Source organism: Protobothrops mucrosquamatus, unplaced genomic scaffold, assembly GCF_001527695.2.
Source record: "Protobothrops mucrosquamatus isolate PMUCROS unplaced genomic scaffold, P.Mucros_1.0 scaffold741, whole genome shotgun sequence".
Lineage (NCBI taxonomy): Eukaryota > Metazoa > Chordata > Lepidosauria > Squamata > Viperidae > Protobothrops > Protobothrops mucrosquamatus.
In genome coordinates, this window is record NW_015387013.1 from 21,025 (window position 1) to 44,219 (window position 23,195).

General features: G+C 46.7%; 1 protein-coding gene across 1 annotated transcript in view; it reads left to right on the forward strand.

Moving 5' to 3' along the window:
- Nucleotides 1–23,195, forward strand: part of SNX1 (sorting nexin 1) — a 30,600-nt gene that overhangs the window by 4,855 nt on the left and 2,550 nt on the right. The window contains exons 3-12 of the mRNA XM_015818441.1: nt 787–923; nt 2,561–2,627; nt 4,575–4,618; nt 8,923–9,064; nt 9,969–10,047; nt 11,609–11,684; nt 20,493–20,606; nt 20,754–20,847; nt 21,609–21,814; nt 22,892–23,035. Coding sequence (XP_015673927.1) covers nt 787–923; nt 2,561–2,627; nt 4,575–4,618; nt 8,923–9,064; nt 9,969–10,047; nt 11,609–11,684; nt 20,493–20,606; nt 20,754–20,847; nt 21,609–21,814; nt 22,892–23,035 — 1,103 coding nt within the window. The remainder of the gene's footprint in view (nt 1–786; nt 924–2,560; nt 2,628–4,574; nt 4,619–8,922; nt 9,065–9,968; nt 10,048–11,608; nt 11,685–20,492; nt 20,607–20,753; nt 20,848–21,608; nt 21,815–22,891; nt 23,036–23,195) is intronic.

The following is a 23,195-nucleotide window of genomic DNA, read 5'->3' on the forward strand; positions in this document are numbered from 1 at the left end:
AACCTTGGCAACTTTAAGACTTGTGGATTTCAACTCCCAGAATTCTTCAGCCAGCTTTGAAGTCCACAAGTCTTAAAGTTGCCAAGATTGAGGACCACTTTCTTCTTCTTCTTCTTCTTCTTCTTCTTCTTCTTCTTCTTCTTCTTCTTCTTCTTCTTCTTCTTCTTCTTCTTCTTCTTCTTCTTCTTCTTCTTCTTCTTCTTCTTCTTCTTCTTCTTCTTCTTCTTCTTCTTCTTCTTCTTCTTCTTNCCTCCTCCTCCTCCTCCTCCTCCTCCTCCTCCTCCTCCTCCTCCTCCTTCTTCTTCTTCTGCCATATCCGTTATCAGACGTCGGCGATCATGTTGGCGATCCTGTTTTTATCAGCAGCCGCACAAAAAAAGTGCTGCTGAGTTTTGTCCAAACCAGTCCCTTAGATTTTGAAGCCACGATCTTCTTCTTCTGCCTGGACCTCGTTTGCCTTCAATCTTTCCCTGGAGGATTAAATGGAGTATGCCATATTTTCCTGGGTGTCGCATCACATGTCTGAAATATTCTAGCTTTCGTTTTTTAATTGTTTTGATGATTTCCCTTGGCTTTCCCAGGCGGCTGATCCCCTCCTCATTTCTGATCTTGTCAACCCAGCTTGTACGTAACAGCCGCCTGTAAATCCACATTTCCAATGCTTCTAGTCTCTTCAGGTGGCCTTCTGTCAGAGACCAACTCTCTACTCCATAGAGCAGGATAGAAAAAAATATAGCATCTGAAAAAAAAAAGAAATCAACTTAGCATTCTTTTGTTCTTTTACAGATGCCACTGTTGAATTGTCCCTGGATAATAGCCAAAACCAGCCAAAGAAGGAGACGACAACAGTGTTCAGTCCTGCCCCCTCTCTAGAAAAACCAAGCCATTCCTCTTCTAAGCAGCAGTCAAAAACCTGTGAGGAGGTAAGCGCTTTCGTGTTTGGCTAATTGTCTATTCCGTGTAGCTAGGTGTATATTCAGCTGTGTCCCGTGTAATAAGGAAGGCAGCCTCCAGTCCTTTCCATGTATTTCCATCACATTGCACAAAGATGAGTTGCCACCGACACACAAGCCCTGTCCTCAGGGAAGCCCCAGTACAGCAAACAAGTCTCTTTCTCCCTAAAATAATAAAAACTAGAGTGGTGGTTACCCTTCCTTTTATTCCTAGAGAAAGGGGTGGATTCTCTCTCCCTGCAAACAAAGGCAAGTTGAATAAGTTGGCTGTTCCTTTGACAGTGTTTTGGGCATCATACTTTTTCCATCTTCTAGCACAGTGGTGGCGAACCTATGGCACGGGTGCCAGAGGCAGCACTCAGAGCCCTCTCTATGGGCACGCACGCCGTCGCCCCAGTCCTAGGTCTTCAGCTGGGTTTTATAAAACCTTTTTGCTTTAGGTCTCCGCCACCGTGTACAAAAAAAAAAGGTTCAATTAATCAGTCAATTTCAACTTCTCGCAGGAAAAAAAAAAAGATCTTGCAAAATTGGAATTGATTGATTGAACTTTTTAGTCCCACCCAGTCTGCCGTTACCACCGCAGCCATGCTCACCCAATGGGCCACACCCACCCGGCACTCGACGATGCGTAAGTGGGTTTTGGGTTGCAGTTTGGGCACTCGGTCTCTAAAAGGTTTGCCCTCACTGTTCTAGCACGACTCTTAAAAGTTGAAGTTTTGTGCGTAGAGCAGGCTCTTGTCTCCCCTTTCCAGTTAACATTTTGACTTTTGCCCCTCAACTTTGCAATATAAGCTCAAGTCAGAGCAAAAGTAAATACTATTTATTTATGCTTTGCAGCTCTGTTTTATCTCCTGTCTTTCAGGATATAATTGCTAGGAAAAGCAGCGTACACGCAACACCCATAAACAAAAGTAGAACAAATGCTTAAAAAAAAAAAGTCAGCAGCTAAGATGCTTCCCAAAGGGCAGTGAGAAAAAACCTGGAGAGAACTGAGGCTTCTGATTGGTCTCAATCTGCCTTCCTATCTCTCTCTCTCTCTTTCCAATATTGGGTATCCTATTGTAGGAGAAGACCAGGCTGAGCCCGAGGGAGGGATCAAACGTGTCATCAGTCTCAAGTCTCTTCATGCCCACAGGAGATCTGAGTCCGGCCCACCTTGAATTCCGTTGACTCTTATCTACCGCCAATCTGCTTCAACTGTTAGTCATTGAGATTTAAAATTAGAATTAATAATAAAGTTGGAAGGGACCTTGGAGGTCATCTAGTCCAACCCCCTGCTCAGGCAGGAAACCCTATACCATTTCAGACAAATGGCTGTCCAGTCTCTTCTTAAAAACTTCCAGTGCTGGAGCATTCACCGCTTCTGGAGGCAGGTAGTTCCACTGGTTAATTGTTCTAACTGTCAGGAAGTTTCTCCTTAGTTCCAGGTTGCTTCTCTCCTTGATTAGTTTCTATCCGTTGCTTCTTGTTCTTGTAGAGAGCATTTATGCAATAAACCTGTATTCATTTGAGCTGCCTTGGCTCCCTACTTCCTACGCTTGATAGCTACCTTAAGTCGGGTCCAAGAAAAGTTTCTGACCTATGTGTAATCTCTCCTCCTTACCTAGTTGGAAGAGGAAGAGCAGGAAGACCAATTTGAACTTTCCGTGGGAGTGAGTGATCCAGAGAAAATTGGTGAGTGAGTCACAACGAAATGGAAATAGTTTGACAGCGTCGTCGTGTAGGGTTTAACTCCTGTTGGACTAAATTCACTAAATTCATTCTATCCACCTTCTGACTTCAGCATCGTTGCTACCTTGAGGTTTTTTTTTTTAGAACCTTTGACACCTGCTACGTCAGTATTTTTTTTTTCCCAGTGAATTCAGATTCCCCATCAGTAGCATCCTATCCTCCACCTACCCCTGTGAAGTGGATTAGGCTCAAAGCAGGTGATCCAAACTTGCATGGAAGACATTAAAGAGTGGAGTTTTGATTTCCTCTTTCCGAGTCCAGGTCTGATCCTTGCCATTATGAACTGTAGCTGTGGTGTCCCCAGTTGCAAGATTAACGTGCAGACTTCAACTCTCAGAAGTCCGCACATCTTAAAAGTGGGCAAACTTTAAAGTTGAGAAACGCTGATGTACAGTAACGACAGAGCAGGTGAGAGCTGATGAATCACGCAGGAGCCGGTGATTCCCAGGCTGCCAGCATCTTGAGACAGGTGGTGGTGGGGGTTTTCCAAGCCTGCCCAAAAAAGTACCCATCTGCATTTGGAAACTTTTGTGTATTCTCCTTGAAGCAGCAGCAGCAGCAGCTGCAAAACCTGATTGCCCTCGGTACAGCTTTAATTGCAGCTGCATAAACAGAGTATCTGTGGATGCAGGGTTATGTCAGGGAAACTCTGGGCCTGGGGAATATTATCTGCTCTGCTTTAGGCTTGTGGCTGTCTCAAATGAAAGCGGTCTGCCCCAAAGGAATCACTTGGCCAATTCTCAGCCCCCTTCCTCTTTCTGTGTGCTGTGTGGTTTTTCTTTTTCTTTTTCTTTTTTTTTTTCCTTCAGCTGCTTTAGTTTTCTAACAGCCACTTAATTGTTCAGCGTGGGGCAGTGTGCAAGGCTCCCTCTACCCTGTGTAACAAGTCCCTAATTATTGCACCGGGCTGATATTTGTAGGAAGCGGAGCTTGGCACTCTGAAGGCAGCCTCTTCACAGGTTCCTGGCTTTACAAATCTCTTCCTTTTGGGACTGGTGTGATGGAAGCAATGTTAGGGCTTACAAGGGAATGCCACAAACAGGCGCCCCTTGTGCAAAAGAAATCATGGAAATACAGGTAGTCCTCAACGTATGACCACAACTGAGCCCAAGCTTTATGTTGCTAAGTGAGAATTTTTGTTAAGTGACTTTTTTTGACCTGTTTTATGATTTTTCTTACCCTGTCAAGTGAATCACTGCAGCTGTTAAATTAGTAACACAATTGTTAAGTGAATCTGGCTTCCGCATTGATTTTGCTTGTCGGAAACTCACAAAAGAGGATCACGTGATCCACCCCCCAGGATACGGCAACCGTCATAAATATGAACCAGCTGCCGTGGATCCGAATGTTGATCGCGTGCTCATGAGGACACCGCAATGGTCATAAGTGTGAAAAATAGTCACTTTTTTCAGTGCTGTTGTAACGTTGAACGGTCACTAAACAAGCTACTGCCTGTAGTAACCATTTGTATTCAGTGTGTGTGTACGTAAAGGTAGGTGTACTGAGGTTTTTAACCATATTTTAATTCTTAGTGTGGTTTTAATGTATGTAAGCTGCCTAGAGAAAAAAACCAGTTTGGTGTAGTGATTAAAGACCAGGCTAAAAACCATACAGATTCTATGCAGAGTTGATGAGGGATTAAGGAAGTAAATATCTGTAGTTGCCTGAATAAAATCCTGGCAAAAAAGCATTCTAGATGTTGATTAAGACCGTGAATCATTTTAGAAGCCCCAAGTTGTTAGCAGAAGAGATTGAGCAACTGTCATTGACAATGGATTCCTCTGTGCTCACAGATGCCCACAAAGAAAGAACATTAACCCCAAATTATCAAGGATTCTGGTTGTTACAGCTTGCTGAAGCTATAAAAGTTTGCTTCTTTTGTTCCTGCAGGAGACGGAATGAATGCCTACGTTGCTTACAAAGTGTCCACACAGGTATGCCTCTTTTATTTCTTTTTCCCCATTACTGGCAAGGCATCAGGTCCACTTAAGTCTGGTTTTTCTAATCTTGGGAATTTCTAGGAGTAGAATTCCACCGCCAGCTATAACCATTGATGAGAATTCTGGGAATTGAAGTCCACACTCCTGGAGATTTCCAAGATTGGGAAACACTGATTTAAGGCAGAGTAATTCTTTTATGTCCTTTTTCCATTTGAATTTAGATTTCGTGTTCTTCCAACAATATGAACCTTGCAATTTATAGCAGGAAGGAAATATGAAGGGGTTGTTCACTATTCTAATTATACTCTTCCCTACTTCCACCCCCGAATTCAAACTACAAGAAAAAGCTGATTTATAGCAGAGAACCTGATTATTATTCAGATTCCAAAACCAGGGATGTCCTGGCACTCAGTTTTGTAATCTAAAAGCAACAAAAGGGGAGAGAGATACACACGCAGATCTGGGCACTGATTCTTAAAGTTGTATTGCCATTGTGTAAGGATGAGGTTGGAAAGTTTTGAAGATGAGGGGTTACTGTGACAAGGTCTGGGATGCCTGCGTAAAAAGCATCCTGCCATTTTATGCAGTTATACAATCCACAATGCAAAAATCGCCACAGCTGGCCTTCTAAGATATTTTAGGCTAGGCAGTGGCTACTTTAGAATTGTAGGAGGTGGAGAAAATGCAAGAAACAGTCTGATGGGATATATGTGAACTTCCGAGACGTCAAATGATCTGAGGAACTGTGGAAGCTGAAGTTCTCTCCGAGGTTGGAGAAGGTGAATGCAGAGATCTTGGTGAAAAATCCAGAAGGTCTCTCACGCCTTTAATTCCAACCAGTTCTTGCAAGTTATCTCCATACGAACTACTGTTTCTCTTTAAAACGACGACGGTGATGGCCCCATGGTGTCACCAAGCGTTTAAGCTTTGTGTCATGGTTCCAACAGATGAAACTCTTCAAAGAACTTCGAGGCATTGTTTACCTTAAAGAACCTTTATTAGAGAAGCATAGCGTCAGGCACTAACATAATCGAAGCCAAAAACTGAATTCCCCTCCCCTGAGCCCATAGTATCAAAGCACAATTCCCTCCTCCAATTAACCGTCATAAATCACATTCTCCAATTAGCTTGAAATGCAGGCTTTCCCTCCAATTCTCCAGCTTGGCCAATTCTTATCATCTCTTATTTCTGTAACCTTGGTTCACACACTAGGTCCAGTATTGTTATGTCTAACTAAACTCCCGTGCACATTCCTCCTCCTCCCGGTATCATCTAATTCTAACTCTAATTCTAAGAGTAAAACATAAGAAGGAAAATGGCTGCATCTCCAACTGTTGTCAAAGCAAGAACATCCGATGTTAGCAGCGTTGACACTTTGCTAGGCAACTGTCTTCTAAATGAACTTCATGCACCGCCTGTCCAAAAACTCCATGTGGGTTCATCTTTCCGGTCATTTCCTGTCTCTATGCGTGGGTGGTTATATGTGTTGAGGCTTTGTCTTCAGGATTTCATGGTGCTCAGAGAAGGAGCGGTCTCGTCTTTCCCTTTTGAAAGGGCGCCAAGCATGTTCTCTGAACACACAGGTTGTTTGTGATGGTCTCTTAGCGAAGCCATCCCATGGACGGTCTCGAACAACAGCAGTCGGTTGAGACCATAACCTCATCTGTTCATTTCCTCCTCCTCCTCCTCCTCCTCCTCCTCCTCCTCCTCCTCCTCCTTCTCCACCTCCTCCTCCTCTATAAATTTGAATGGAGACTTTGGAAAGCCTCTCGGATGAAAGGCTTCAAGAAGGAGGGGTGGGGGGTGTAGACAAAGGATCAGCCGCACCTGTTTTAGGGCTGGGGGGGACTTTGTTTGATTCTTTTATTTTTCCCCAGTTCCTAAACGTCAAACAAGGAGAGTTTTCGGCTCCTGGGAAATCAAAAGATTTCCCTGTATAATAGGTGCATTAAGCCTACCTATTTTGATGCCAAAAGGCAGAGATGGGGGAGTGGGGGGAGAGATAGGCAGGTGGGGTGAGTTTAACAGGAGGCAGTTCCTCACCTTACATTGGCTCAGGTCTGGCAGGGTCCAAGCCAGAAATGGCTTAGATCCAAGAGGGGCCTTGCCTGATGACAGGTGGATTTGGTTAATGATGGCAGTAGGGGCTGCCGAGGTTGCTGTCGTTAAGCGGCGCCTTCACATGACTTAGCACGTCACAACTGCATCACCTAGCAACAGAAATTCTAGTCCCACTTATTGTCATACACTGTGTGTGTGTGTATACTTTTACCTGTGACATTGCTCTCTCGGCAGTGCCAGACCTGAACAGTTCCCAAAGTGCTTACAAGCAGTACAGTAGTGTAGAGTAACAAAAAAAAAATTTTTTAAATACTTACAGAAGCAATTCTAGCGCTCCAGTCCTCCAGCCCAGGCAGCAGCAGATCCTCCGTGTAGTACCCAAAAAAACAAAAACAAACTGCTGTCGTTTTCTAAATTTGCAGCAATAAATTTCACAGCACTTGTACAGAGAAGAGCAACAAAGATGATCAGGGGACTGGAGGCTAAAGCATATAAGGAACGGTTGCTGGAATTGGGTATGTCTAGTTTAACGAAGAGAAGGACGAGGGGGCACATGATAGCAGTGTTCCAGTATCTCAGGGGCTGCCCCAAAGAAGAGGGAGTCAAGCTATTTTCCAAAGCGCCTGAAGGCAGGACAAGAAGCAACGGATGGAAACTAACCAAAGAGAGAAGCAACCTAGAACTAAGGAGAAACTTCCTGACAGTGAGAACAATTAACCAGTGGAACAACCTGCCTCCAGAAGCGGTGAATGCTCCAACACTGGAAGTTTTTAAGAAGAGACTGGACAGCCATTTGTCTGAAATGGTATAGGGTTTCCTGCCTGAGCAGGGGTTGGACTAGATGACCTCCAAGGTCCCTTCCAACTTTTATTATTATTATTATTATTATTATTATTATTATTATTATTATTATTATTATTATTATTATTATTATTATTATTATTATCATTATCATTATCATCATTATCATTATCATTATTATTATTAATTTTGGAGATAGCAAAGATGCCATTTCCCCCCCCTACAATAAAATGAATTGAACTCGGGAATGACCCTTAAAAGTAAAGCATTAATTTTCCTAGCCAAGCCCCGAGTTTCTTATTGAGTGCCAATATCTGTTCATTGTTTTTTTTCTTCTCACAATCGCATCTCAAAAGCTCCCGGTGCATTTGATATCAGTCCTTCCAACTAACCACATAAAAGGCTGGTTTCTCTCCGTCACACCTTCCTTTCATTGATTTGCCGCGTCTTTGCAGCGCAGATGGCTTCGGCTTCCGATTTATTGCCTTTTGCCAGCTGGCAGAAACACCTGGTGCACCTTCAAACTAGCCGCATAACTGGGTCAGCGTGTCCTCAAGCCGTGCGTCAAAATCCTCTTCCGCGCTTCACGGCTGGCTACTTTCTGAAAACTGAGAGGAGACGTGCAGAGAGGGAAGCGACGTGGTGCTTGGCTACACAAAAGCCTCTTTTATCCTGGCTGTGTTTGGTTTCTTCAAGAAATGAAGCAGCTTCATCGCTAGCACTGTTTGCGTGTCCTTTTTTTTTTAAAAAAAAGATTAAATGCATCAAGTTGTACTTTGAGCCAGTCCTTCTCTTTCCTCCCAGTCCACTCTACAGGGTTGTTGGGGGGGGGGAGAGGAGGGAAGAGGCCAGGAGTATTAGATGCTTGTCTCCTTGGAAGAGAGAATGAAAAATATGGGGCAACAATCATGTATTGCTTGTCGATAACCGAGTTGCATGTCCCGCACAACGCTGAATGTCGTTTCTGAAAAGTTTGTAGGCTGCCTTTTGTTTTTGAAGTCTTAAGGAAGCCTAGGTAGAAAGGCAGACTTTAAAGTACACACAGTTCAGGTTTTTCAGTCCCTTCCTTTGTGTCTGTGAGTTAACCTGTTGCGTAAAAGCCAGCCAGTCTAACCACCTGTCCATAGCAAGATTTACTAAAGCGATGTTTCTCAACTTGAGCGACATGCCGGCTGGGGAATTCTGGGAGTTGAAGTCCCACACATCGTAAAGTTGGGCTCCCGCTGCGCTCAGGTATCTCTGACAGGTGCTCGGCCAGGTTGAAGCTCTTCCGAATAGCTATGATTTTTGGGGGGGGAGGTCCTTTCCTCTGGGGCCCTAGAGAATAAATCTACTCTTTTGTGTGAAATACCCTTCAGATATTTGAGGATTTGAGAACGCGGTCTCCGTTGTATCAAGACTCCTGTTTTGCTAACCTGATTCTTCCTGTCCCTCAGACCACTCTGCCAATGTTCAGGAACCAGCAGTTCTCTGTGAAGAGGCGATTCAGTGACTTTTTGGGCTTATATGAGAAGCTGTTGGAGAAACACGCACAGCTTGGAATCATCGTTCCTCCTCCTCCGGAGAAGAGCTTAATAGGTGAGAATGCCAGCAGGGTTTTATTGTATCTCCCAGGTTCAACACAACGGCCTATCACACACCAGAGTAACTTGAGCAAGGCTTTTCAACCTTTTCACCCATTGTGCCACTTTTAGGATATGGCAACATCCGAGTACCACCAGTCGCCCTAGCAAGGTGTCAAAAACCTGATGACAAAAAAAGGAAAAAAGTGATAAAGTACAGGTAGTCCTCGACTTACAACAGTTCGCTTAGTGACTGTTCAAAGTTACAAGCCACAGCCAAGCAAGGCACCTGCCTGCCGGGGCACTCTTCCTCCTATCCGAGGTTTTCATTGTTGTGAGCATTTCTGTTGAGGATTGGCAGCGGGGGTGGGGTGGGGGGGTGTTTGGTTTTTATTCCCTCCATCTGCTGGGTGGTTCACTTCACATGACCCTGGGACACTCTGACCATCATAAATATGAATCAGTTGCCAAGCATCTGAATGTAAATCACAAGACCCTGGAGATGCTGCAACATTCCAGCTGATTGGTGCTTCTTCAGGGCTCAGCGGAAGCGCCAGGATCAGTGCCGAGCTCCAGCTGGAGCCTGGCGCTGATCCTGGCGCTTCCGCTGAGCCCTGACAGCCCTGCAGCTCCAGCCATCTCGCGCAGGCTTGTGCGGTGCTGCCACCGGTTCAGCTCATTCCCCTCCCCCGCTACCACTTTTCTAGGAGGGTCGTGTACCACCTGCCAGGTGCCAATGTACCACAGGTGGTACCTGTACCACTGGTTGAAAAGCCCTGAACTTGAGGACCACCGGTACCCAGATGACACCAGTAGGTGTTACAAAGTTCTCTGAGCCGTTCAGGAGACATCTAAATTGCACCCCCGGTATATACCGTGCAGATAACGTCTGTCCTTGTTTTTCTTTTCTCTTGTCCCAGGAATGACCAAACTCAAAGTTGGAAAAGAAGATTCTTCCTCTACAGAATTCTTGGAGAAAAGAAGAGCTGCCTTAGAAAGGTTGGTGTTTCCGTGTCTCGTTGGTGGCTGTTGCAGCTTGGTAAAGCCACAAGGTGGTGTGGTTGATTTGTTATTCTGGGTAGGGAAATTTGCCTGGCAGGAAGTAAACTCAAGGGCTCACCTACCGTGGTGTGATCAAGAGGAACAAATACCCAAATGCATCTCAAAAGTCCCTAGTTATTTACCACTGGTGGTCCTCACAGGTGTCATCAACCTGTGAAGGATCTCATCCACCTTTCAACCCGCCTGGAATTGATCGCAGGAGAACCTGTCCTTCCAACAGTCTTCAGAGATTTGTTCAGTAGGGCTGCTCCTGTGAACAGTTGATGGAAATTGTTCTCTGGAACCTGGGCTGCGTTTCCTGAAATCTGATCCTCTTGGCTGGAATGGATTCCAGGAGAAGCTAAGGCTGATGAAGTTCACCCAGGTGGAAATTGCTTCAGATCTCTCCCCCGCATACGGAAGTGAGAAGGGGAAGCCGCCCGGATAACCCCAGTTTTTCTTCTGGTTTTTTTCCCCCAATGCTTCCAGTTTCAAGGCATGTGTAACGCCTCCCTTAAGATGGCTCAGTTCCTGGTGGACACAGCCATCCTGTTTTCAAGCAACAGCAAATGATTTTTGCCATCTCCTTAACCCAGTGGTTCTCAACCTGTGGGTCGGGACCCCATTTGGGGTCGATCGACCATTTCATGGGGGTCGCCAAGCAAGGCTGTCCGCCATTTTTTTTCTCCGCCATTTTTTTTTCTCCGCCATTTTTTCCCCCCTTTTCCGGCGGGTGCCTTACCTCCCTTGGGCTGGGCCAGCTGGTGGTCGGCCTGCTCCGTCTCTGCCGCTTGCCAGATACGCCTCGGCCGGCGCAGGGGGCGGAACCACGCATGCGCGGCGCTCCCGGGCAGGGAAAGTCCTCGACTTACGACCGGTTGGGTAGTCCTCGACTTACGACCGGTTTAGTCCTTGACTTATGACCGGTTTAGTCCTCGACTTACGACCGGTTGGGGTCGCGGCATTAAAAAGGTTGAGAACCACTGCCTTAACCCAAAATGTTTGTGGACTTCCCAGCCTATCCTGGCATTCCTTGGTAGTCGCCCATCCCAAGCCCAGTTTAGTTTTCTAGCCCAGAAGTCCCCAACCTTTTGGCCACCAGGGACCGGTTCCGTGGAGGGAGGTTTTTCCGTGGACCGGAGAGCGTGTGGTTTTGTGTCCTGCCTGCAACCTGCGGGTGGGGCTTTGCTTTGTTTGCTGGCATGCTGCGGCCCGGTACTGGTCCACGTACCTGAGGTTGAGGACCCCTGTTCTAGCCCAAGAAAGTCTGTAACAAGCCAAAAATCACCCAGTGAATTCCATGGTGGAGTGGAATCAGCCATTAGAGTTACCTATGTTTTTTTTGTTGTTGTTATCCTCTCCATGCCTGTCCCCAGTATTAGTAGCAAGATGTGCCTGTGATTATGCCTCCTCTAATCCGTGGATGGTGTCCAAGTATAAGCATGCCTTGTAATTCTCTTTTAAAATGAGGGATTCCTCAGCAAGGTACACTAAACTTTTCCTTATTCCAATTCCACAGATATATTCAAAGAACCGTAAGCCACCCCACCATGCTGCAGGACCCAGACGTCCGGGAATTCTTGGAAAAAGATGAGGTGGGTTTTTGGCTACCGTAACCTAAATCTGCGCTTTTATGGCCTAAGACAGGGGTCTTCCAACTTGGCCCTTTTATGACTTGTGGACTTCAACTCCCAGAATTCCTCAGCCAGGCACGCGTGCCTGGCTGAGGAATTCTGGGAGTTGAAGTCCACAAGTCATAAAAGGGCCAAGTTGGAAGACCCCCTGGCCTAAGAAGTGACCTTGGCACAAGGATAATATTGGAGAAATTGACCCAGATTGTGTTTTTTTTTGCTGTGCTGGAGCTCAATGGCCCGTTTCCAGGAACAAACGGCTTTGTGAAGGGCGAGAGGGAGGGTGAAGTGGAACGCAATCTCAGCTTCTTTCAGAACAAGCCAACCATGGGAAAAGAGTGACGCAGATTGGCTGGCGAGAAGAGGGGTCTGAAGGACGCTGCTGACTCAGCCGGTTCCCCTTTGTTCCTTTCTGCTGAGCTGCGTTCAAATTAGGCTGCGGGTGTCGGTGATTGCAACATGCTGACAGAACACGGCTCTTCTTCTGGCCAAACTGACAATCCAGATTCTGGATTAAGAGGGGCTGGCATGTGAAGAGGGGTTTTTTTTGGGGGGGGGTGTTAAATCTTGCCTTTTTCTCTCTCCCACCTATAACTTAAACATAGCTGCTACTTCTTCCTCCTCCTTCTCTTTTCCCCACAACAACAGCCTTGTGAGGTGGGTTGGGATATGAGAGAGGAGCTGGCCAGTCACCTTGCTGGCTTTTGGATCTAAGGCGGGACTAGAACTCTCCGTCTCCCAGTGATTGGCTCAAAGTCAACCAACTGCTTTGATGGCTAAGGCGGGATTAGAACTCACCGTCTCCCGGTGATTGGCCCAACTGCTTTGATGGCTAAGGCGGGATTAGAACTCACCGTCTCCCGGTGATTGGCCCAACTGCTTTGATNTCCCCAGTTCCTAAACGTCAAACAAGGAGAGTTTTCGGCTCCTGGGAAATCAAAAGATTTCCCTGTATAATAGGTGCATTAAGCCTACCTATTTTGATGCCAAAAGGCAGAGATGGGGGAGTGGGGGGAGAGATAGGCAGGTGGGGTGAGTTTAACAGGAGGCAGTTCCTCACCTTACATTGGCTCAGGTCTGGCAGGGACCAAGCCAGAAATGGCTTCGATCCAAGAGGGGCTTTGCCTGATGACAGGTGGATTTGGTTAATGATGGCAGTAGGGGCTGCAGAGGTTGCTGTCGTTAAGCGGCGCCTTCACATGACTTAGCACGTCACAACTGCATCACCTAGCAACAGAAATTCTAGTCCCACTTATTGTCATACACTGTGTGTGTGTGTATACTTTTACCTGCGACATTGCTCTCTCGGCAGTGCCAGACCTGAACAGTTCCCAAAGTGCTTACAAGCAGTACAGTAGTGTAGAGTAACAAAAAAAAAATATTTTAAAATACTTACAGAAGCAATTCTAGCGCTCCAGTCCTCCAGCCCAGGCAGTAGCAGATCCTCCATGTAGTACCCAAAAAAACAAAAACAAACTGCTGTCGTTTTCTAAATTTGCAGCAATAAATTTCACAGCACTTGTACAGAGAAGAGCAACAAAGATGATCAGGGGACTGCAGGCTAAAACATATAAGGAACGGTTGCTGGAATTGGGTATGTCTAGTTTAACGAAAAGAAGGACGAGGGGGGACATGATAGCAGTCTTCCAGTATCTCAGGGGCTGCCACAAAGAAGAGGGAGTCAAGCCATTCTCCAAAGTGCCTGAAGGCAGGACAAGAAGCAACGGATGGAAATTAACCAAGGAGAGAAGCAACCTAGAACTAAGGAGAAACTTCCTGACAGTGAGAACAATCAACCAGTGGAACAACCTGCCTCCAGAAGCGGTGAATGCTCCAACACTGGAAGTTTTTAAGAAGAGACTGGACAGCCTTTTGTCTGAAATGGTATAGGGTTTCCTGCCTGAGCAGGGGTTGGACTAGATGACCTCTAAGGTCCCTTCCAACTTTTTTATTATTATTATTATTATTATTATTATTATTATTATTATTATTATTATTATTATTATTATTATCATTATCATTATCATTATCATTATCATTATCATCATTATCATTATCATTATCATTATCATTATTAATTTTGGAGATAGCAAAGATGCCATTTCCCCCCCCTACAATAAAATGAATTGAACTCGGGAATGACCCTTAAAAGTAAAGCATTAATTTTCCTAGCCAAGCCCCGAGTTTCTTATTGAGTGCCAATATCTGTTCATTGTTTTTTTTCTTCTCACAATCGCATCTCAAAAGCTCCCGGTGCATTTGATATCAGTCCTTCCAACTAACCACATAAAAGGCTGGTTTCTCTCCATCACACCTTCCTTTCATTGATTTGCCGCGTCTTTGCAGCGCAGATGGCTTCGGCTTCCGATTTATTGCCTTTTGCCAGCTGGCAGAAACACCTGGTGCACCTTCAAACTAGCCGCATAACTGGGTCAGCGTGTCCTCAAGCCGTGCGTCAAAATCCTCTTCCGCGCTTCACGGCTGGCTACTTTCTGAAAACTGAGAGGAGACATGCAGAGAGGGAAGCGACGTGGTGCTTGGCTACACAAAAGCCTCTTTTATCCTGGCTGTGTTTGGTTTCTTCAAGAAATGAAGCAGCTTCATCGCTAGCACTGTTTGCGTGTCCTTTTTTTTTTTAAAAAAAAGATTAAATGCATCAAGTTGTACTTTGAGCCAGTCCTTCTCTTTCCTCCCAGTCCACTCTACAGGGTTGTTGTGGGGGGGGGGAGAGGAGGGAAGAGGCCAGGAGTATTAGATGCTTGTCTCCTTGGAAGAGAGAATGAAAAATATGGGGCAACAATCATGTATTGCTTGTCGATAACCGAGTTGCATGTCCCGCACAACGCTGAATGTCGTTTCTGAAAAGTTTGTAGGCTGCCTTTTGTTTTTGAAGTCTTAAGGAAGCCTAGGTAGAAAGGCAGACTTTAAAGTACACACAGTTCAGGTTTTTCAGTCCCTTTCTTTGTGTCTGTGAGTTAACCTGTTGCGTAAAAGCCAGCCAGTCTAACCACCTGTCCATAGCAAGATTTACTAAAGTGATGTTTCTCAACTTGAGCGACATGCCGGCTGGGGAATTCTGGGAGTTGAAGTCCCACACATCGTAAAGTTGGGCTCCCGCTGCGCTCAGGTATCTCTGACAGGTGCTCGGCCAGGTTGAAGCTCTTCCGAATAGCTATGATTTTTGGGGGGGGGGGATCCTTTCCTCTGGGCCCTAGAGAATAAACCTACTCTTTTGTGTGAAATACCCTTCAGATATTTGAGGATTTGAGAACGCGGTCTCCGTTGTATCAAGACTCCTGTTTTGCTAACCTGATTCTTCCTGTCCCTCAGACCACTCTGCCAATGTTCAGGAACCAGCAGTTCTCTGTGAAGAGGCGATTCAGTGACTTTTTGGGCTTATATGAGAAGCTGTTGGAGAAACACGCACAGCTTGGAATCATCGTTCCTCCTCCTCCGGAGAAGAGCTTAATAGGTGAGAATGCCAGCAGGGTTTTATTGTATCTCCCAGGTTCAACACAACGGCCTATCACACACCAGAGTAACTTGAGCAGGGCTTTTCAACCTTTTCACCCATTGTGCCACTTTTAGGATATGGCAATATCCGAGTACCACCAGTCTCCCTAGCAAGGTGTCAAAAACCTGATGACAAAAAAAGGAAAAAAGTGATAAAGTACAGGTAGTCCTCGACTTACAACAGTTCGCTTAGTGACTGTTCAAAGTTACAAGTCACAGCCAAGCAAGACACCTGCCTGCCCACCCGGCGGCACTCTTCCTCCTATCCGAGGTTTTCATTGTTGTGAGCATTTCTGTTGAGGATTGGCAGCGGGGGTGGGGAAGGGGGGTGTTTGGTTTTTATTCCCCCCCCCCCAGTCTGCTGGGTGGTTGCAGCAGGTTTTGGTCACTTCACATGACCCTGGGACACTGTGACCGTCATAAATATGAATCAGTTGCCAAGCATCTGAATGTAAATCACAAGAGCCTGGAGAGGCTGCAACATTCCAGCTGATCAGCGCTTCTTCTGGGCTCAGCAGACGCAGCAGGATCAGTGCTGAGCTCCAGCTAGAGCCTGGTGCTGATCCTGGCGCTTCCGCTGAGCCCTGACAGCCCTGCAGCTCCAGCCGTCCCTCGCTCAGGCTTGTGCGGTGCTGCCACCGGTTCAGCTCATTCCCCTCCTCCGCTACCACTTTTCTACGAGGGTCATGTACCACCTGCCAGGTGCCAATGTACCACAGGTGGTACCCGTACCACTGGTTGAAAAGCCCTGAACTTGAGGACCACCGGTACCCAGATGACACCAGTAGGTGTCTCTGAGCCATTCAGAAGACATCTAAATTGCACCCCGGTATATAGTTAACGTCTGTCCTTGGTTTTTTTTTCTCTTGTTCCAGGAATGACCAAACTCAAAGTTGGAAAAGAAGATTCTTCCTCCACAGAATTCTTGGAGAAAAGAAGAGCTGCCTTAGAAAGGTTGGTGTTTCCGTGTCTCGTTGGTGGCTGTTGCAGCTTGGTAAAGCCACAAGGTGGTGTGGTTGATTTGTTATTCTGGGTAGGGAAATTTGCCTGGCAGGAAGTAAACTCAAGGGCTCACCTACCGTGGTGTGATCAAGAGGAACAAATACCCACTGCATCTCAAAAGTCCCTAGTTATTTACCACTGGTGGTCCTCACAGGTGTCAACCTGTGAAGGATCTCATCCACCTTTCAGCCTGTCTGGAATTGATCGCAGGAGAACCTGTCCTTCCAACATTCTTCAGAGATTTGTTCAGTAGGGCTGCTCCTGGGAACAGTTGATGGAAATTGTTCTCTGGAACCTGGGCTGCGTTTCCTGAAATCTGATCCTCTTGGCTGGAATGGATTCCAGGAGAAGCTAAGGCTGATGAAGTTCACCCAGGTGGAAATTGCTTCAGATCTCTCCCCCGCATACGGAAGTGAGAAGGGGAAGCCGCCCGGATAACCCCAGTTTTTCTTCTGGTTTTTTCCCCCCCAATGCTTCCAGTTTCAAGGCATGTGTAACGCCTCCCTTAAGATGGCTCAGTTCCTGGTGGACACAGCCATCCTGTTTTCAAGCAACAGCAAACGATTTTTGCCATCTCCTTAACCCAGTGGTTCTCAACCTGTGGGTTGGGACCCCATTTGGGGTCGATCGACCATTTCACGGGGGTCGCCAAGCAAGGCTGTCCGCCATTTTTTTTTGTCCGCCATTTTTTCCCCCTTTTCCGGCGGGTGCCTTACCTCCATTGGGCTGGGCCAGCTGGTGGTCGGCCTGCTCCGTCTCTGCCGCATGCCAGATACGTGTCAGCCGGTGCAGGGGGCGGAACCACGCATGCGCAGTGCTCCCGGGTAGGGAAAGTCCTTGACTTACGACCGGTTGGGTAGTCCTCGACTTGCGACCGGTTTAGTCCTCGACTTATGACCGGTTGGGGTCGCGGCATTAAAAAGGTTGAGAACCACTGCCTTAACCCAAAATGTTTGTGGACTTCCCAGCCTATCCTGGCATTCCTTGGTAGTCGCCCATCCCAAGCCCAGTTTAGTTTTCTAGCCCAGAAGTCCCCAACCTTTTGGCCACCAGGGACCGGTTCCGTGGAGGGAGGTTTTTCCGTGGACCGGAGAGCGTGTGGTTTTGTGTCCTGCCTGCAACCTGCGGGTGGGGCTTTGCTTTGCTTGCTGGCATGCTGCGGCCCGGTACTGGTCCACGTACCTGAGGTTGAGGACCACTGTTCTAGCCCAAGAAAGTCTGTAACAAGCCAAAAATCACCCAGTGAATTCCATGGTGGAGTGGAATCAGCCATTAGAGTTACCTATGTTTTTTTTGTTGTTGTTATCCTCTCCATGCCTGTCCCCAGTATTAGTAGCAAGATGTGCCTGTGATTATGCCTCCTCTAATCCGTGGATGGTGTCCAAGTATAAGCATGCCTTGTAATTCTCTTTTAAAATGAGGGATTCCTCAGCAAGGTACACTAAACTTTTCCTTATTCCAATTCCACAGATATATTCAAAGAACCGTAAGCCACCCCACCATGCTGCAGGACCCAGACGTCCGGGAATTCTTGGAAAAAGATGAGGTGGGTTTTTGGCTACCGTAACCTAAATCTGCCCTTTTATGGCCTAAGACAGGGGTCTTCGAACTTGGCCCTTTTATGACTTCTGGACTTCAACTCCCAGAATTCCTCAGCCAGGCACGCGTGCCTGGCTGAGGAATTCTGGGAGTTGAAGTCCACAAGTCATAAAAGGGCCAAGTTGGAAGACCCCCTGGCCTAAGAGGTGACCTTGGCACAAGGATAATATTGGAGAAATTGACCCACGTTGTGTTTTTTTTGCTGTGCTGGAGCTCAGTGGCCCCGTTTCCAGGAACAAACGGCTTTGTGAAGGGCGAGAGGGAGGGTGAAGTGGAACGCAATCTCAGCTTCTTTCAGAACAAGCCAACCGTGGGGAAAAAGTGACGCAGATTGACTGGCGAGAAGAGGGGTCTGAAGGACGCTGCTGACTCAGCCGGTTCCCCTTTGTTCCTTTCTGCTGAGCTGCGTTCAAATTAGGCTGCGGGTGACGGTGATTGCAACATGCTGACAGAACACGGCTCTTCTTCTGGCCAAACTGACAATCCAGATTCTGGATTAAGAGGAGCTGGCATGTGAAGAGGGGTTTTTTTGGGGGGGGGTGTTAAATCTTGCCTTTTTCTCTCTCCCACCTATAACTTAAACATAGCTGCTACTTCTTCCTCCTCCTTCTCTTTTCCCCACAACAACAGCCTTGTGAGGTGGGTTGGGATATGAGAGAGGAGCTGGCCAGTCACCTTGCTGGCTTTTGGATCTAAGGCGGGACTAGAACTCTCCGTCTCCCAGTGATTGGCCCAAAGTCAACCAACTGCTTTGATGGCTAAGGCGGGATTAGAACTCACCGTCTCCCGGTGATTGGCCCAACTGCTTTGATGGCTAAGGCGGGATTAGAACTCGCCGTCTCCCGGTGATTGGCCCAACTGCTTTGATGGCTAAGGCGGGATTAGAACTCATCGTCTCCCGGTGATTGGCCCAACTGCTTTGATGGCTAAGGCGGGATTAGAACTCACCGTCTCCCGGTGATTGGCCCAACTGCTTTGATGGCTAAGGCGGGATTAGAGCTCACCGTCTCCCGGTGATTGGCCCAACTGCTTTGATGGCTAAGGCGGGATTAGAACTCACCGTCTCCTGGTGATTGGCCCAAAGTCCCTCAGCCAGCTTTCCTGCCTAAAGCAGGACTAGAACTCACCATCTCCTGGTGTTGCACTTCCTGACAACTCAAAAGTATAAGTTGTGGCGCTTGACCTAGAAGATTTTGCCCCCCCTCCTCCTTGGAGGTTGAGTCTTTATTTCTTCCTGATTTTGCTCTCCTCTCTCTTTCTGTTTTCTTTTTGTGTTGAGTCACACCGGCCGTTTGCGTGTTCCAAGCCACCTTCAGAAAAGTTTATGATTGCTGAGAAAATGGTGGACTTGCAGGATACAGGGTTACTGATTACCCAAAACAGAAAAAAAGCAGATATGGTTATGTCCTTGGAGGGTGTGCCTGGTCTGGAGAAAGCAAGGGACGGATGAAAGAGCCTTAACATTTGAGCCCTGATTATTATTTTTTTCATGCAGGCACACGGTTGTTCCTTTTCATTTTAAATCTGTAGAATTGGAAGTTTCTGTATTTCTTGCTATCAGATGGCTGGTTGAAGAGGAAGCCAGTGTTGTGTGTGGCTTTGGCTACAAGATTCGCATGTGTGCGGCTTATGAGTTAACACAGAGCTTTGCAACTTTGATGTCAACGCTGCTAACATCGGATGTTTTTGCTTTGACAACAGTTAGAGATGCAACCATTTCCTTCTTGTGTTTTACTCTTAGAGTTAGATGATACCGGGAGGAGGAGGAATGTGCATGAGAGTTTAGCTAGACCTAACAATAGTGGACCTAGTGTGTGAACCAAGGTTATTGAAATAAGAGATGATAAGAATTGGCGGGCTGGAGAACTGGAGGGAGAGCCTGCATTTCAAACTAATTGGAGAATGTGATTTATGACTGTTAACTGGAGGAGGGAATTGTGCTTTTATACTATGTGCTCAGGGGAGGGGAATCCAGTTTTTGGCTTGACAGTGTTAGTGCCTGTTAGTGCCGATGCTATGCTACTCCCATAAAGATTCTTTAAGGTAAAAAAATGTCTCAAAGTTCTTTGAAGAGTTTCATCTGTCGGAACCATGACATTTTTGCTGTATGGTCTTCACCTCCCAGGTTTTTCCATCTTTCCCAATTTCTGTAGATGCACAACGTTTCTAAGATGAGCTCAGCTCAGGTCCTGGTGCCCGTGTGAACACACCCATGCTGTTTTCCGGCAACTCCAAAGGGTTTGCCATGTCCTTTTCCAAATATGTTTTTGGACTTCCTAATCTATCCTGGTTTACCTTGGTAGTCTCTCATCCGTGTCCTGAGTCAGCCAAGCTTATGTTGGTAACCCAAGAAAGTCCTGTAACACACCAAGAATCCTCCAGTGAACTCCATGGTGGAGGGGAGACTTGAATCTCAATCTTCTCACCTTGGTTCTGCTGATTTACACCCCATTTTTTGTTCAAGAGATCAAGATGGTGTACACAGTATGAGTCACTGCTTCTCAGCTTTGGCCACTTTAAGATGTATGGACTTCAGCTCCCAGAATTCCCTAGCCAGCACAGCCGACTGGGGAATCCTGGGAGTTGAAGTCCATACATCTTAACAGCGATTTACCAAATGTGCGTTGTGGTTGATTTTTCTTTCCATCTTCTTCTTAGCTGCCACGTGCTGTTGGCACCCAAACCTTGAGTGGAGCCGGCCTCCTGAAGATGTTCAACAGAGCCACAGATGCAGTCAGCAAAATGACCATCAAGATGAACGAATCAGACATTGTAAGCCGTCGAGCATTTCAATGATACGTATGAAACCACTTTTGTATCTCTTGCCCCTGGCCGGGTTGCCTGAGATTATCTGAATTCGCCTTCTCTTCCTACCCTTGACTCCTTGGGTTGGTTCTCTGCCCCGTCTCTCCTTTCTAGTGGTTTGAAGAGAAGCTCCAGGAGGTGGAATGCGAGGAGCAACGTCTGCGGAAGCTGCACGCCATTGTAGAAATGCTGGTCCATCACAGAAAAGGTAAACTCCTTTGATGGACTAGCTAAGGGTAGGATTTGCATCCGGGACCTTGAGTTGAGTACAGGCAGTCCTCAGGTTAAGAATGTCCAACGTAAAAGACAATCTCTAGAAAACAGGACCCATCATGAGTCCTGTCAGTTAGGGATTGTCGTCTGGTGGGACCCACGAAAAAGGGCCTTCTTGGTGGTGGTCCCTTTTGATAAACCATCGATAAACCATCATTCCCCTCTATGGTACGGTTCCCCCTACCCCCCCCCCCCGTTGCTTTTCTGAAAGGCCCTAAAAATGTAGTTTTCTCAGCAGGCCTGGGAACCCCAGAATGGAAGATAGAGCCAGTCAAGGGGCTGATTTTATTGTGTTGTTGCTGCCATGAAAAGTGGGATGGGGGTTTTTTTAAGTGTTTTTATTATACAGTGATTTTTTTAAAACAATTGTGTAGGCCAGCGGGTGTCATCTCTATGTGAGTTGAGTGGCTATATAAATACATTTAATAGATGAATAAAAACCCCGGGGTTTACTTTATAAAGATGGGGAGGGCAGTTGACTCTGCTCCAATTCCCAGCAAGCTTTAGCTGTGGAGCGATCAAAAAGGACGGACTTTTAGGATTCAGAGCTTCCGATTTTGGTGTTTTTTTCCCCCCTCTGGCATCACAATCCCCTCCTTGCGATGTTTGAGGGTCCTTTTTCTGCTGGGCTTCCGTGTCGCTCGCAAGGAAGGGGGGGGAACCTTCCCTTCTCACGCGCCCCCTTCCGTCCTGCAGAGCTGTCGCTGAATACCTCCCAGTTTGCCAAGAGCCTGGCCATGCTGGGCAGCTCGGAGGACAACACGGCCTTGTCTCGGGCGCTGTCCCAGCTGGCCGAGGTGGAAGAGAAGATCGAGCAGCTGCACCAGGAACAGGCCAACAGTGACTTCTTCCTCCTGGCGGAAGTCCTGAGCGACTACATCCGCCTGCTAGCTGCCGTCAGGGTAAGAACTCCGGGTGTCTCGCTGAAGGCCGGCATGGAGCAGACGGTGCCCACAGAGCTTCTCGGTTATTGCGGTGGGCGAGGGCTATGCTGGTGGTCCCTTATACTGGTAGGAGTCAATGAGCTCAGAGAATGTAGCTCAGAGTTGAAATGAGGGGTAATGAATAGAATTAGAACTAGAATTGTAGGATAGGACAGGACAGGATAACAAATTATGAAATATAAAAGAGTAGAATATAAATAGAATAGAATAGAATAGAATAGAATAGAATTAGAATAGAATAATAGAAGAAAAGAGAAATTAGAATAGAATAGAATAGAATAACAAATTATGAAATATTAGCGTAGAATTAGATTAGAATAATAATAATAATAATAATAATAATAATAATAATAATAATAATAATAATAATAATAATAATAATAATAATAATAATAATAATAATAAAGTTGGAAGGGACCTTGGAGGTCATCGAGTCCAACCCCCTGCTCAGGCAGGAAACCCTACACCATTTTGGACAAATGGCTGCCAAGTCTCTTCTTAAAAACCTCCAGTGTTGGAGCATTCACCACTTCTGGTGGCAGGTTGTTCCATTGGTTAATTGTTCTGTCAGGAAGTTTCTCCTTAGTTCTAGGTTGTTTCTCTCCTTGATTAGAGTAGAGTAGAGTAGAGTAGAGTAGAATAGAATAGAATAGAATAGAATAGAATAGAATAGAATAGAATAGAATAGAATAGAATAGAACTGGAAGAGACCTTGGAGGTCTTCTAGTCCAACTCCCTGCTCAGGCAGGAAATGCTCTCTGACTTGGTGGTTTTCTTACAGACGTTTCATTAAGTAGCATCCTCAGTGCTAGAAGGACATCATTTCACGTCGAACAGAGAGCAAACCCTTCTAGCACTGATGATGTTGCCTAGTTGGGTAATGAAATGTCTGCAAGAAAACAGCCAGGCCCAGAGGGCGCCCAGGATCTCTGCTAGGCGTTTGCACCCTTGATCTCTCCTCTGAGCCAAACCCTCATCCCCCCCCCCCCATGGAGGATCGGATGCTTCCAGCCGTGGGTCTCTCCCTCTCGACAGGCGGCCTTCGACCAGAGAATGAAGGCTTGGCAGCGCTGGCAAGATGCCCAGGTCACGCTGCAGAAGAAACGGGAAACTGAGGCCAGGCTTCTGTGGGCCAACAAACCCGACAAACTTCAGCAAGCCAAAGAGGAGATCTCGGAGGTGAGAGGGAGGGTTCACACACGTGTCTCCCGAAATCTTCTGGGTTTTTTTTTTCCCCCTTTCTGTAACACAGTGGTTCTCAACCTGTGGGTCGGGACCCCATTTGGGGTCGATCGACCATTTCACGGGGGTCGCCAAGCAAGGCTGTCCGCCATTTTTT